The 11,788-nt window shown below is 45.5% G+C and overlaps 1 protein-coding gene across 1 annotated transcript; it reads right to left on the reverse strand.

The window, feature by feature from the left end:
* Positions 1-1,925: 1,925 nt before the first annotated feature.
* On the reverse strand, positions 1,926-5,211 carry LOC141085678 (uncharacterized). The gene is made up of 7 exons (XM_073571254.1): positions 5,169-5,211; positions 4,440-4,512; positions 3,922-4,139; positions 3,357-3,804; positions 2,638-2,769; positions 2,370-2,488; positions 1,926-2,279 (listed from the first exon to the last, which is right to left on the reverse strand). Exons 1-7 carry the CDS (start codon positions 5,199-5,201, stop codon positions 2,079-2,081), a joined length of 1,224 nt encoding a protein of 407 aa, XP_073427355.1. The 5' UTR covers positions 5,202-5,211; the 3' UTR covers positions 1,926-2,078.
* Between the last annotated feature and the right edge of the window lie 6,577 nt (positions 5,212-11,788).

The following is an 11,788-nucleotide window of genomic DNA, read 5'->3' on the forward strand; positions in this document are numbered from 1 at the left end:
TTTTTTTTTAATTTTATTTTTTTTTCCTCGCTACTTTGTTTACCGATCGGGATTAATTCTTTTTATAGCTTGATAGATCGGGCGATTCTGAACACAGCAATACCAAATGTGTATTTTTTTTTATTTATTTTGTTTTGAAAGGGGGGTGATTTGAAGTTTTTATATTTTTAAAAACTTTTTTTTTTTTTTTTTTTTTACTTTTGGCATGCTTCTATTGTCTCCATGGGAGACTAGAAGCTGCCATAACTCGATCGGTTCTGCTACATAAAGGCGATTATCAGATCTCCTGTGTGTAGCAGAAATGTTCACTTGCTATGAGCACCGACCACAAGGGTCTCCTGCAGACCTCGGGTTGTTATGCTAACTCATCGGCGACCCGCGGTCGTGACACGGGCACCAATGGGCAGGGTTATTGACACACTTCCTGTGCACGCATGTTAAATCCCGCTGTCTGAGTTTTACAGTGGCATTTAACCTGTTAACACCTGTGGGTGGATCGCGATTCCACTTGTGGCTGTTAAGGGCACATGGCAGCTGATCAGATCATGTGCCTGATCATGCTGTCATGTGCCTGAAAAGGTGCAGGCTCATCGCCGGAGGCATCCAATATGGGATATATCTGTCATTGGATGTTAAGACTGTGGATATCGGGAATTAATCCAATTGTCCTGGGTATTGTATTCCAAAGAATTGTCACATCACGCGAGAAGTCCTGATTATTGAGGAAAGGGTGGTAGGCTGAGACGAGGGAGGAGATGTAGGGTAGTGCTGAACCGTGGAGCACTTTGTGGGTGAGAGTTACAAGTTATATATTGACTTCCAGAGTGGATGGGTAGCCAGTGTAAGGACTGGCACAAGGTAGAGGCATCGGTATAACGATTGGTGAGGAATATGATCCTAGCTGCAGCATTCAGGACAGATTGGAGGGGGGGAGAGTTTGGTAAGAGGGAGACTGATTAGTAGAGAGTTACAATAGTTCAGACGATAGTGAATAATAGAAACAGTAAGTTATTGTAGAGTCAAAAGTAAGAAAAGGTAAGAGCGGGCACAGTGCTGAGGAGTGATGGTGGAACCACACACGGAGATAGCAATGTCGGGCATAGGTAGGTCAGTGGAGGAGGAAACACAAGGAGTTCAGTTTTGGAGAGGCTCTGTCAGATGGAGGACATGACAGACAGTGGACAGACTCCCTGGTGTCTGCAGTAATGGGGTGAGGTCGGGAGTAGAGGTGTATAGCTGGGGATCAACAGCAGAGAGATGGGACGATCTACTGATTGTCCAATAGGGGCAGTATAGGGAGAAGATGAGTGGGCCTAGGACTGAGCCCTGAGGACCCCCGACAGTAAGGGGAAAAGGAGATTAGAGATGATGGGTTGATTAGCAACACAGTTCTGGTTGAGGGATGGTTTTAAGTAATAGATGTAAACTGGGGTGTTTAAATGAGGAAAGAAAAAATACCAGATGAGAGAGGGAGAGGTTAAATATTTTCGTTCGGTGAGTGGTGACAGCTGAGGAGAGGGACTGGAGATGTGGGGGAATAGGGTCACTGGTGCAGTTCCTCTCATTGCCAGCGAGGGCAGACGAGCAGTGATGGTGTAGTTCCTCTTGTGATCAGGGGGAGCAGACAAGAGCATTGCTGCAATCTTTTCAGCGCACATAGGTTTTTCTCTTTTCTGGGGCCATAGGATGACGACTAATAGAGCCTCCGGGCTGGGGCTCTTGATCTCTTTTTACCCCAGGCTGCTGCTCACAATCACATATTATTTAAGAAAAGCAAAAAATATATATTTTATTATGTAAATACAAAATATATCAATATATTTACAACTCATCTTAAAGGGGAATGTACCTGAACATGATCTATACAAAGCAAAGCATGACGGGAAATCATCCTTAAAGGAGCGGCGCACCAGTAAGTTAGTGGGTTAGCATACCCCGCAGTTGTTCCTTCTGCCCCGTCCCCTGGTATCCTCAGTGCTGGGGTGGTCCTGCCTTTGGAGGATTGAGTGTCTCTCCCTCCCCACAGTCCAGGACCTGTATGGAGTCCTCAGTGCTTGGCACGGGGCACTTGTGGCCCCTCAGACGTTCCTCTGGCTCTTGGCTTCCTGCTGTGAGGGTCGGCTCAGAAGCTCCTGGAGGTCGCACACAAACTTGTAGACGTAGCGCTGGCCGCCTGTCTTGTGGATGATGTTCTTGTGGTAGTAGTAGCGTAAGCCACGGCTCAGCTTCTCGTAGTTCATTCTGGGCTTGTTCTTACGTTTCCCCCATCGGCGAGCGACCTGCAAGATGGAAACGTGATGGAAGAAGTCAGGCTCCGGCCAGGAGGAGCAGCAAGAGCAAAGACGGAGGGTGGAGTGGGGGAAACCTACCTCGTTGGGATCCGAAAGCTTAAACTCCCAGCCGTTCCCAGTCCAGCTGATCAGTCGCTGACAGGAGGAATCTTGGAGTAATTCCAGGAGGAACTGCCATAGTTGAATGGGACCAGAACCTGCTTTATGGAAGCAAGAAAAAGCCATTGTTATTGGAGGATAGGATTAGATATAGGTAGTATGACCAGCAGTGGCTTGGATACACCGCTCTGCAGGTGGTATCACACATGACTGGTTAGATACAGAGAAGGGGTGTACTGGGGCTCACCTGATGTCGGGGGCTTGTCCTTTCCTCCACTGCCCTTCTGGGTAGAAGTGGGGTAGTATCCATCTTTATCAGTGGTTCTGTGTCTGGAGCGGCCGGCCGCCTGCTGGAAACAAGCGTCTGTGTAGGGGAAACCTGGGGGACGACAGCAGATCACGTAACGTCATTGCTGGATGATCGCAGTGATACATTGTAACAAACGATCAGCATTATGTAGACTGGATACAGGTGTAGCAAACTGAGACGTACATGGAGCGTAAGCGCCGTTGTTTCTGCCATCCTTCCTTGTCTTTATGGTTCTATCGGTGACTATTATGTTGCACTTTATTCAATGTTTATTTCATTTGCGCCTTTGTGACTTTCCCTTTATTTGGTCCCATGTTGTGTTTTGTTTTTTTTTATATCTTATCCAGATGTTTTATCCTAATTCATTTGCAACTTTTTGAAACGTCGCTAAGTTTTTGCCCGATTGTCCTCAGCTCCCTTCGTGGAGCACATGTTATGGGCGCGGTTGAAGATTAACATGCAACTTTTTACCGTTACAAAGACAAAATAACAAAAAGTCTTTGATTTTGGCCAAAGTTTAATAACCAGCGTGCGAAGTTGTGAAATGTTTGGCACGAAAAAAAGCAACAAGACGAAAAAGAGTCGTTGCCAAAGTCTACCAGTCCATGAGATGACCAGGCACCCACCCGCTGCTAGTGTCATCGGACCCTCCTTACCTGTGACGGGTGCTCTCCCTCCTGCTGTCCGGGGGGCCGTGCCATGTGTCTGCGGGCTGCTCTGCGTTCTCACGTCCTGGTTGCAGTTCATCCAGGTGGCGTCCCAGCTGTGCCATTCTTGCGACGCCCAGGCGAAGCTGTGGTCGCCCACGGAGCCGGCTGCCATGTTGCCGGGGTAGGGATCTGACATGGTGAAGGACAGCTCCTCCTGGCTGTGGTATAAGGAGTCGTCGCTGTCCATTGTAGGAAGCCGCTGTAGCTCCTCGGGCATCGCAGGGGGTAACGTCTGCAACGACGGCAGATATTCCTCCTGGGTTGTGGCCTCCAGTCCTAGTAAATAAAAATATATATATTTACCAATGGTATGCGACTTTAAAGGGACGGCTGTTGTAAAAGGCAGTATGGAGGAACTACAGGTGCCAGCATGCCTCACCAGACCAAAGGATAACTTTTAAAAAATGGGTCTCTATCATCACACTTTTAGAATAGGTAGTAAATGAAGGGAATTGTGCTTCCATTACAGGGGTGTGCATGGCAGTGGATGTGGGGAGTAGTTGCGCTCCACCTGATAATTGAGTTCTTGCCCCCAGGTAATCATGCCCCCCCCCCCCCACTGTCGCCTACCTTGGGTGTAGGGCTCCCAGTAATACAGGGATTGCTCTGTGTAGGCAGCACAGGAGGGCAGGGGGCCACTGTCGGGGCACACGGCTGGCTCAGGATACAGGCCCTTGTCTGGGTTCAGCTCAAGATCATGGAGAAAACTTGGATCTTCATATCTGAAATCTGGAAGAAAAAAAATTGGGGGGGGGGGGGTTAGCGCCTCAATCTGTGCCCAAAACCAGTGCCAGCCCCCATCGGCCCACCTCATCAGCTGGCACTGGCAGGTCACACTATGTAGCAATTCAGTCTTTTGTGGCTGCAACATTGTATCAAGTTGTTTACAAATATGTGCACAGTGATGGCATGGTGGGACTTGTAGTTCTTCACGATCTGCTTGCTCAGACATTGGCTTTTGTCTCCAGTTGATTACTGAGCAAACGGAGAAGGATTTAACCCTTTATCACACACGGAAAAGCTTCTTACCTATAGACGAAGTGTCCACATTGGGGACCTCCTGTGGGGTCATCTCAGGGCAGTAAAAGCTGCTGGACTCCATCTGCGGCAGAGAAGATAAGATATTCCATCAGCTGTGACCTGATGTGGGGGGCTGTCCTGTATTGTGGGGTGATGAGGGTGAAATGGCAGTAAGATAATATTGGGGTGTCGGGCGGAAAAAGGTTAGGGCCCAGTCCAAGTGCGGTCCTGGGTGTATGAGGAGGCAATAATGGGGCACAAATAATTAGGAACATTGGGTTGGCGCCTTTAAAATTTATTACAATGTAGGTTACAAGTATTACTAGAGAACAAGGGGAGCACGGGAGTAAAAGCTGGGGTGCAGAACATAAGAATAGGGCTATACAATATAGGAAGAAGGATGGGGAAGAAAAGCTGGAGGTGCTGGTAGATGGATAAATGGGTGCAGATAAATAAGGCTGGGGAATAGGTAGATGGGGAATAGAGGGAGAGGGGAACAGGTAGATGGGGGTAGCTAAAATAGGAACCCTTCATATTACCTTGTCTCTATGTGTAAGTACATGTTTATATGCCTGACTTTATATGTATTTTCCTGAATAAATTTTGTAATAATTCTTTGAAATGATTGTTGCTCCGTGTTTCTGGTGTTTAAAAAATAAAGATGGGATGTAGGCAGGTAAGGATGGGGTGCATGTGAATAAGGGTGGGGTGCAGGCAGAGTCTCTGGGGGTCACTCACCTCTCTGTGCGGCTGCTCGGGATTGCTGTACATTGATGTCCCAGATGAGTAGATCTTTTGACTTTCCCTCCCTGCTGCCCCCTATATACAGTCAGCTCGCCTCTGATTGGTGGACGGGGAAGTGACGTTTCTTTCTTCTCCAAACTTTCATGGGGGGTGATAATTTCCGTGACGTCAGAAATCACAACTCCAGACTCCAGTCCCACCACAGAGGAGGGGGGGTGTTATCAGTGGGGTCATATAGCAGCCTGACACCAGGGACATGGGGGGGGGGGGGGGGGCAGACAAATAATGTCCAGCACTAATTAATGACAGAAGTAATACTGAGCTATAAATATCCGTCTCTTCTAGAGCGATGGAAGAATCCAGAAGTGATGGCAGAAAATGGTTTTTGCAATAGTTTTCTGGTTGCTAATTTTCTCTCCATGTTTGGGTAAATATTTACTGATTGTCACTTTTTGCTCTTTTCACCCCGTTGATCCTTTTGCGATCTGTCACCGAGTTATTACACATCAGAGACCTGACCAATGTAAATCCATAACGCCTGATACAACCTGCGCTCCTCCAGTCTGTGTCATTGGGCACGCTGGGAGTTGTAGTCCCGGTGTTTGATGTTTTTCCTGTGTCAGCAGAGCTGTGACTTTATCTACTGTCTCTGGGGACTGATTTCTTCTCCAGTCTTTTATCTCCAGCTCCTGACTTCTGCTGCTGAAGATAAAGAAACAGATATTAATCAGTGCCACTCGCCAGCAGAGCTTACAATCTAAAGTGTAGCAATTCGCTCATTCGAGTCCACAGATGGGGGGGGTGAATTGGCTGGATTCACCATCATTATCCTGCCAATTGGTGACCTTTCATTATATAGTAGCTGAGAATTGTGGCAAAAATGGAAATGACGGGGGTGCCAAAACTTTTGCAACATACAACAAAATTTTATGCAATTGAAATCATGCCCTAGGACCCAAGGAAGTTTGTGTAGCATGGCACAAGGATATAAAGAAACCCCAAAAGACAAGATCTCTGCACCTGGAGTGACACATTGTATCCGTTATTATTTGGTATTGCCTAAAGGTGCTGTTCACACTTAATTTTTTGAAGAGGTCTCGGTTCAAAATCCTTTTTATAAAATGCTTTAAAAACTTTTGGAAAACTTTTCCTATTCCATATCAAAGAGAAATCAACTGTGTGGTTCACAGTTTTTTTTTAAGGGAGTTTATTTTCTGCCTTGAAGAAGACATGAAAAAAGCCTGATGGGGGGGGGGGGAAAGTGAATGGGATCCTAGAGGAAACCTCTGCAAAATAAGCAGTCTAATCAAAAAGGCTGCAATGAGAAAAAGGAAAAAAAAAATCTCTTCCAAATCTTTTGAAGACATAAAAAAGCTTAAGAAAAACAACCTTAAAAATATTGACTAAATACATAGCACTCTATGGTCCTCATGATATCAAGATAATTTACAGAAATGACCTCACTTCTCCCAATTATAAGGATTTATTTTATGGCCCATTCTTCTTTTTGTTTCCTAAAAGTAATAAGGTGTGACTCCATGAGCTTGTAAGATGCAGTAATAACCCCCCAAAAATAGCAGGGTGCAAACACTTTTGCAAATTCCATCACTGTTGGGTGTCACATAGAAATAAATGGAAATCGTGTCCTGTGACTACAATGACAATGAAAGACAGGATGTGGCACCCCCTTCTCCCAGTATGGGGACCCCGCAGAGGTGCCGATTATGGCGACATTGACTTATGGGATCCCCCTTAGGATAGGTTGTCTCATCAGAGAACCATCAGATTCCGCATTTGGTGCAGATTTTTTTACAGAATTTCAGCAGCTTTTCTGCAGCAGAATCTGCACACGTTAAATATGGATTTTGGTGCAGATTTTGCTGCAGATTTGAGCCGTTGCACTGCAGAGTGAAGTCCATCTACTTCTGCACAAATAATTAAAAAAATCAATTTCTATGCAATTCTGCACAAAAAAAATGCAACATCTGGATGAGATTACATCAAAGCTCATCCACTTTGCAGAAACTGTAAAATACTAAGGATTTTAGGTGCAGAAAATCTGCATTAATTAAGGGACATGTGAACTCTGCCTTAGGTTTGCTTCACAAGTTGCAAATTTAGTGCAGATTTTCCCCACTGATTTGGTTGCAGAAGATTCCCAGTATAATACAGTAAAGCAAATGTGACTTCAACAAATCTCATCTGTACGTTGCACAAGTGCCGAAATCGAAATGCGTTCCGGGTTTTCATATTCTTGTGGTGCCAAATTTTTGTTCACTGAAGAGTATAAATTCTGCAGAAAAATCTGCAACAAAGTCTCAATGTTGCATGCTCAAATTTTGCAGCAGAAAAGCTGGAAAAAAAATGCACCACATGCACAAGGTGTGAACCTATCCTTGCAATTGAACTGTACAGGTCAAACGAGGACCAGCCCACCAAGCCGTAGGGTGATCTTCTCTCCGGGCCCAAGCACCCCTTTAATGGCCCATTATTGGGATCCCCAATGTCTGCCGGACAATCTGGAATGACATACGTTGCAGATTTGTTCAGACCTCACATGTCCTCAAATCATGAAGATCCAATTAGTCAAGATAAGAAAACGCTGAACGCGACCTGGCCGGGGAGATAAGCTACTGGAATCCACCCCACCCAAGAGTCTGGGGGGCAGTTATCAGAGCCCCCCGCCTGCAGGACCAGAGCACAGAACATTCAAAGAAGAAAAATCTTCGTTCTTGGTTTTCAAATTTATCCTCAGATTTTCCGCAGTAAGATAATTTGCGCTAATAGCGAGGGCGCGGTTAAAGGGACGGTCACCCAGAGCCCTCCACAACCACTGGAGAGCTGAGGGATGTGTTACCAGAACTAAGGGGGTCTTCATCTCTAAAAAAAAAAAAAAAAGTTAAAGGGATTCTCCAACAAAACAACAAATAAGTCTTTTGTGTCCGTTGTCCGGTGTGTTTCTGCAATAGTACCTTATAAATAAGCACATAGGGTCCTCATGATTTCTACAGGATCTCTAGCGCCACCAATAGGAAGTAGCGATCCTAAAAGTCAATATCGACCCTTTAACAAGCCTTGCCACATGACATAGGGTAAGAAACCAAATCAGACACTCTATTTGCAGACCCGTGTTTGGGGGTGTTCGCCCCTCATCAGTGCAAAGCAGGAGGTCATATTTGTCCTGGTGAGAGGCTTCTGACAAGGGGAGTAAGGGTATGTTTCTACTTGCCGGATTACATCCGGTTTAGCTGCGGGTTGAACGCTGAGTACAGCCGCAGCGTTTAATCCGCAGTGTCCAGATGTTACAGCTTAGTGGAGGGGATTTTATGAAATCCCGTCTCCACTATGCGTCCGAATATGCGGGTGACACACCCGCGAAACCGGACATGCGGCGCATCTTTTTAGACTGCAGCATGTCTGTTTACCTTGCAGAGACGCTCAGTGTTCAATGAGTACATCCAGAATCATCGCGCGTACAGGTGGGAGTGGGGCTTTGGGCGGAGCGCATGTCCGTCCAAAGCGCATGGAATACGCATAGTGGAAACTCACCCTAAGGGGGAATGTTTCCTTTTGTGGAGCGTGCCAAGCTGATGTAAGGAGACTAATAGGAGGAGCACTGCATGCCTGATGTCTTCTTATGACCAACTTTGCTGAGAAACGGTACATCTTAAAGGGAACCTGTCACCCCCCCCCCCCCCCCAGGCGTTTTGAAGTAAAAGAGCCACCGTGTGCAGCACTAATGCTGCATTCTGTCAAGGTTGCTCTTTTATTTGGCATCCCTTCCACCGCAGAAAGAAGCGTTTTTAAAATTTGTCACTCATAACTGAAGTTTGTCTGGGGGGCAGGTCTTTCCTCCCGGACACAGACGCCTCACATCCATCAGTCATTTCCTCCTTTTTGGCACCGCCTCCTCAGCGTTCTTTTCTTTTTTCCTGGCGCCTGCGCAGTAATCTTGTTTCTTGGGCATGCGCAGTTAGCACTGCCCGTCCACTGACATCACATGATGTCTTGCTTATCACGCCTGCGTGGACACACGGCCCGAGATCCCGCCCCACAGTCTCTTCTCATTTATTCACACTGCAGGGCTGGGAATCTTGAGCATGCGCAGGTGCGATAAGGAAGACATCATATGATGTCAGTGGATGGGCAGCGCTAACTGCGCATGCCCAAGAAAAAATATTACTGCGCAGGCACCAGGGAAAAAAAAGAATGCTGAGGAGGCGGCGCCAAAAGGAAAGGAGGAAATGACTGATGGATGTGAGGCGTCTATGTGCGGGGGAAAAGACCTGCCCCTCAGGACAAACTTCAGGTATGAGTGACCAATTTTAAAAACGCTTCTTTCTGCGGTGGAAGGGATGCCAAATAAAAGAGCCACCTTGACAGAATGCAGCATTAGTGCTGCACAAGGTGGCTATTCTACTTCAAAACGCCTGGAGGGGGTGACAGGTTCCCTTTAAGACCCCCTTATACAATTACCTGATACGCCAATATGTCAACATTGGTGATAATGACCCAAATATTGTGCCCCCGTCTACCATTTATCTAATTGGATAAATGGAGAGAGAGAGAAAGATAGATAATAGTTAGATTGATAATAAATAGATAATAACTGGATAGATAATAGAGAGATAGATAATACATAAATGATAGATAATATATGATAGATAAATAGATAATAGACTAATAGATAATAAATAGATGAAACACAGATCACAAGTAAAGCGCCATGGAATAAATGGCGTAATAATAAAAATAACAGAAAATAGATAATTTTCATATTGTTACAAATGTTATCTGCATCCAGTGCTCAGCGCCCGATCGTCTGCTCATAATTATTCTTTTAGAAATCGTTAATTTTCCACTTTTGGAACTAGAATTTCACATGAACTTGTACAGGAAAGCTGTATATCTTTGTACCGTGTTAGCCAGTAGATAGAAAACTATTCAGAGGACTCTCAGTTCTGAATATTTTTCTCACATGAACTTGTAAGAACCCGATGAAGAAATAAATGCAATAATTGTAAGTATATTAGGACGAGCTCCTCAGTGTCTGTGATGGGACCTCCATGATGAGCTCCCTGAAGTGCCCCCCTGCCTCCCCTCACCCCAGGCACACGCACCAGCCGCCCCCTCCCCTGACCCCGGAGCAGCAGGGACCCCGCTTACAGGACTTGTGTTTAGATAAGTGTTTTTTCCAGTCTTTTTGATGGATCCTCGCAGCCACTTTCATAGTTGCTGTTTTATTTTGGAAAAAATCTCATTGACTAATGATGTGGAAATGGTTTCAAATCACTGAGGAGGAGGCCAGGCCGCAGTCATGGAGCCCCCAGTGAAAGTGCTTTTATCAGGGTCACATTCCACCATTCAATCTCCATTTTATCCACCAGACCAGAGATACACAACGAGGTGCAGGGAAACGATAGAAAAGGGGAAAATATCACATTAATAAAGATGGATTATAAGGGAAAAAAATAACACTATCAAAAATAGTAACAACGTATAAACCGAACATTCTTAACTAGGAAACAACAAGAGCAACTAAAATAATAGGACGAAAAATGAAAAAAAGCAACAATGTTATATATATACTATGATAAGAAGGTAGAAGATAAAATATGTAAAAGATAAAACTGCACTTAGATTGGAAAGGATATGTATATCTAAGCAGAGTAGTGATTGGCTGCAGCGGTTAGATGACTGATGGCTCATGGACAGGGCGTTCTCCTTGCTGGTGCAGTAAGGGGTAAGTAGCACCATAGATATGTCTTCCCAGGTGAGGTGTATCCTCAATGCCCTGCAGATGGAGCAGCAGTTGTTATGCAGCATGGACAGATGATGCTGGTGCAGCAGAGAGATCCAGATGTAACAATACAAGATGTGGTGGCAGAACAGTAACAGGAGGAACCCTGAGAACTGATGAAGCAGAGCTGACATTACACAACCTGTACCAATGTTATAACTCACAGAGGAGCAGAGAAGAACTAAATTATATCAGAAGTTCCCTGATAGAACTGATGTAATTTCATAGCAGAATTATTTCAGGATTGAAAAACCAGTAAACAGAGCTTGGTTTGTCACAGAGTGCTATGTAGAGCTGGCAGCAACATGGCAGAGTTACCCAGCAAAGTATCAAAAGTAGCAAAGGTGCGTTGGGCACAGAGTACTATGTAGAGCTGACAGTAATATATACGTGTTACCCAGCAAAGTATCAGAAGAAGTAGAGCTGATTTTGTTACAGAGTGCTGTGTTATGATTGAGTCACTGTAGGAGGCAAAAACAGAAATGCTAGCTAAGTCCAGAAAACCAGAGCAGTTGGCAGCTATCGGATTGCAGACCCCTGATCCTATCACAACAACTAACTGTAGCCGTGGGGGGTTCCTACGATGCCCTAGACCCCTCGATCACAGCCAGAGAATTAAATAGGCCTACAGAAAGAAAGGGGAAATCTAAACTGCCCCAGAGCAGACCCCAAAGCAATAGGCAGCCCCCAACATATAATGACGGTGAAGCAAGATGAAAACACTAACACAGACAGAAAGATAGACTGAGCAAAGATGGGGCCCAAACTACCTAGATAGGAAAGGACAGGAAGGCTGCTGTCTGCAATCCGTGAA

This window comes from Dendrobates tinctorius, unplaced genomic scaffold (assembly GCF_039654945.1).
Source record: "Dendrobates tinctorius isolate UK_male_01 unplaced genomic scaffold, ASM3965494v1 ptg000028l, whole genome shotgun sequence".
NCBI lineage: Eukaryota > Metazoa > Chordata > Amphibia > Anura > Dendrobatidae > Dendrobates > Dendrobates tinctorius.

What these genes read in the sequence shown, in the direction of transcription:
- LOC141085678 (XM_073571254.1), bottom strand. Translation starts at nt 5,201, where the DNA reads ATGTACAGCAATCCCGAGCAGCCGCACAGAGAG. An exon ending in CCGAGCAGCCGCACAGAGAG is followed by an intron (nt 4,513 to 5,168) that starts GTGAGTGACCCC and finishes TCTCTGCCGCAG; the next exon opens with ATGGAGTCCAGCAGCTTTTA. An exon ending in TGTGGACACTTCGTCTATAG is followed by an intron (nt 4,140 to 4,439) that starts GTAAGAAGCTTT and finishes TTTTTCTTCCAG; the next exon opens with ATTTCAGATATGAAGATCCA.